Source organism: Mytilus edulis, chromosome 6 (assembly GCF_963676685.1).
Source record: "Mytilus edulis chromosome 6, xbMytEdul2.2, whole genome shotgun sequence".
NCBI classification, from domain to species: domain Eukaryota; kingdom Metazoa; phylum Mollusca; class Bivalvia; order Mytilida; family Mytilidae; genus Mytilus; species Mytilus edulis.
The window spans coordinates 43,461,736-43,465,079 of record NC_092349.1 but is presented as its reverse complement, the minus strand read 5'-3'; the positions used below and the strand labels follow the sequence as shown (position 1 = coordinate 43,465,079).

Sequence of the window (3,344 nt, the reverse complement as noted above, 5' to 3'; positions counted from 1 at the left end):
ACTTGGACTATTTTTAATTTGTTGTCTTTGGTATATAGTTTTATATCACTTTCTTCCGATGACACAAGTATTTCGCCATCTTGTGTCCAAGACATATCATTCACTTTTATTTTAATTTCTTGGTCTACTTTAATTTCAAGATTTTCAAACTTTATTTTCTGTAACTTTTCACTCAAACTGCTTCCTATAAATGCAGTATTGTCACTACAAGATAGTATTTTTGTTACACTCCTAATATTACTTTGAAAAGTGTCTATGAGTTCCAAATCTGGTACCATATAAAGATCCCCTAGCACTGACTGACTTTCTATTTTCACTTGTATATTCCAAGGTATAAATTTTGTCTTATTTGATTTATTATATTTAACAAAACACTTTGGCACTGCCTTGTTTCAGTTTTCATTTGTAGAGAAAATGTTTGCAGCTTGATGAGACTGCAGCGCTTGATGGAGATTGTTCGTCATGGTTTCAAACTCATCTTCATTCTTTTTAAGTCTGAAAGTTCTGTTTTTATCTTATCTTCTGACGCTTTCCATTTTGCATCTAGTTCTTGTAATAGTTCTTTAGCATGTTTTGAAATAGCCTCTTTCATGTCTTTCTCAGTTTGTAGAATGATAGTCCTTGTTTCTTGAATTTTTTTTTATCACCATCGGACAGAGCTTTCTGCAGTTTGTCTTTTCCATTTCTATAGACTTGACGATTTTCTTCAAATTTTCTTATTTCTTCCTTCATTTCAGAGATAATATTATTATACATTTCATCGAGGGCTTTATAATCACGTAGTTTATGAGTCTGGTTTAAACATTTTAAACAAGCAGGCACCCTACATATGTTACAGTATGCAAAACATTTTTGTTTACTATGCTTTGTACATACCATGTTTTCAAGGTCTACTTTACGCACTGAAGTAGCAAAATCCTCCATTCCAAAGTCTTTGATATTGATAATTTCATAATCACTGGATCCTTTAATTTTTCTATGTATCTTTGAATTGCACAGTTGACATAGAAACAGTTCACAGTTAACACATTTCCATTTAATTTCTGGGGATTCATCGCAAAACTGACACACAGTTAGAGTCTGTGCTTCACCTATAGACTGTGAAAAGGACATGCTTTGTATTATAAAAAGTAACATCACAAAAATACTGAACTCCGAGGAAAATCAAATCAAAAAGTCCCTAATCAAATGGCAAAATGTCAATACAACATTTCAATTGTCCAGTTTAAATCAGTTGCTTTTAAGTTTATGTATATTGTGTTATTTTGTTTATTTTTTATCATTGTAGGATAATTTTCACAGATAAAATCAAGTTTAGATCATATGATACATTTACAAACAAATACCAGATAAAGTGTTTATCATTCATGCAAACGATTAAAGGACTTGTGACAGTAAATAGGACGCAAACTTTTCGAAATGCCTGTTAGACGTAAATTTTGTTTTTATCTCAGGAATTATGACATACCGTATTTGGCACAACTTTTTGGAATTTTAGGTCCTCAATGCTCTTTAACTTTGTACTTGTTTGGTTTTATAACTATTTTGATGTGAGCGTCACTGATGAGTCTTCTGTAGACGAAACGCGCGTCTGGCGTACTAAATTATAATCCTGGTACCTTTGATAACTATATACACATGATACCCAAACGTATCCTTTATTAGGTATGGAACAAATCCTCTATATGGGTTTTATACCTGTACAGAGGGATATCACTTCTATAAAAAGATAAAATTAACCCTCTATAGATGGGTATTTTTGTTTAGACTGGATTTAAAGCAGGGAAATGGCAAACTTGGGTATATTTTATAGCATTATATACATGTATCAACTATTGCAATTTACAAAAAAATGGGATGTCCAGTTTTGTGCTAAAGGGACAGAACTTGCAATCTATTGTATACATATTCGAACACCTGATCAACAACAACAGGGACAGTTGACCTTTAATTTTTATGTTAAATCTAACAATAGAAATTCAGTACATTGAGGCATAACTGAGGGGAATTTACTTGATCATCACAGCTTTCAACTATGATGAACAATACATTGTATATATATATACAGTCAGTTTAACAGTAAACTGGGCATGTTCATATTAAAATAAGTACATCAATCAGGCATGAGGTAATGTAAATTTTTAATTGTAATGCATGGTTTTCATTTTTCCATGTAATTGCATGTAGCGTGTAATGCAGAAATTTTTGCATTACATGTAATTGTAATTTAATGCATAACTTGGGAAAAAAGTTGTGTAACTTCATGCATTTCATTGCATTACCTAGCATTACTTTTTTTTTACAAGACAACTTTAACAGATTGATGGAGATTCAGCTAAAGCAGAATTTTAGAAAGAAGGACATTACTGTAAAAGTGTTTTATGGTTGTCAAAACACCAACGAAAACCTTATGATTAAATAACCAAAAAAAACCTTGTCAAAAATAAAGGCAACAATAGAATACCGCTGTTCGAAAGTCCTAAATCGATTGAGAGAAAACAAATCCGTGTTACAAACTAAAACCGAGGGAAACACATCAACTATAAGAGGCAAACAACGAAACAACAGAAACATTGAAATGTAACATAATAAAAAAAAACGACAATGCAACACAAAGAAACGAACTATAAGATAACAACTGTATAAAACAATAATTAATTTGTTTTTGCAATCAATATTTCCACCATTTTGACACTTGGTCATAAATTAAGCTCTTTGTTTATTATTCAATTAGGAAAGAAATTCTCAGTTAATATTTTTGATTGGTATCAACAAAACAAATGTATATTTATAAAAGTAAAGTTAACATTAGTTAAAATAATATTGAACTTCATTTCGGTAGTTATTATTTTAGAGAAAACACAGAGATATATACCTTAAAACCCTAAAAAAGATGTTAATAATTTCATGTAATAGTTGTATTGAATAGACTTTTTACTTGATACTTAAATTCAATAGGTATACGGAACAGTTAATGCATTTACTAGAATCTTTAGTGACTTCATGTTATTTTTCAAAAGGTTTATAATTTTAATTCAATGCATTACTTTGATGAAAACATGTAAGTGTTATTGTAATTTAGTGCATGTTTTTGTCAAAGTAATTGTAATTTAATGCATTACATTGCAATGTAATTCGCCCCATGCCTGAAGTATCAATTGGTGCATCAACTGTTGTAGGTTACTGTCATAATAAGTAGAACATGCCGTTTTGCCCGTTCCCAACATTTTTATTGTTGAAGAATACTGGTTGACCTGGATGTCTTTTGATATCTTATGTTTTAGATGGCTGTGTCATAGACACTCCGCATCTCTTGTTTTACGTATTAATTACCTCAAAACAAA

The 3,344-nt window shown here is 30.7% G+C and overlaps 1 protein-coding gene across 1 annotated transcript; it reads right to left on the bottom strand.

Moving 5' to 3' along the window:
* Positions 1-588: 588 nt before the first annotated feature.
* On the bottom strand, positions 589-1,113 carry LOC139526406 (uncharacterized). Its single transcript, XM_071321551.1, has one exon. It carries the CDS (start codon positions 1,111-1,113, stop codon positions 589-591), a length of 525 nt encoding a protein of 174 aa, XP_071177652.1.
* Between the last annotated feature and the right edge of the window lie 2,231 nt (positions 1,114-3,344).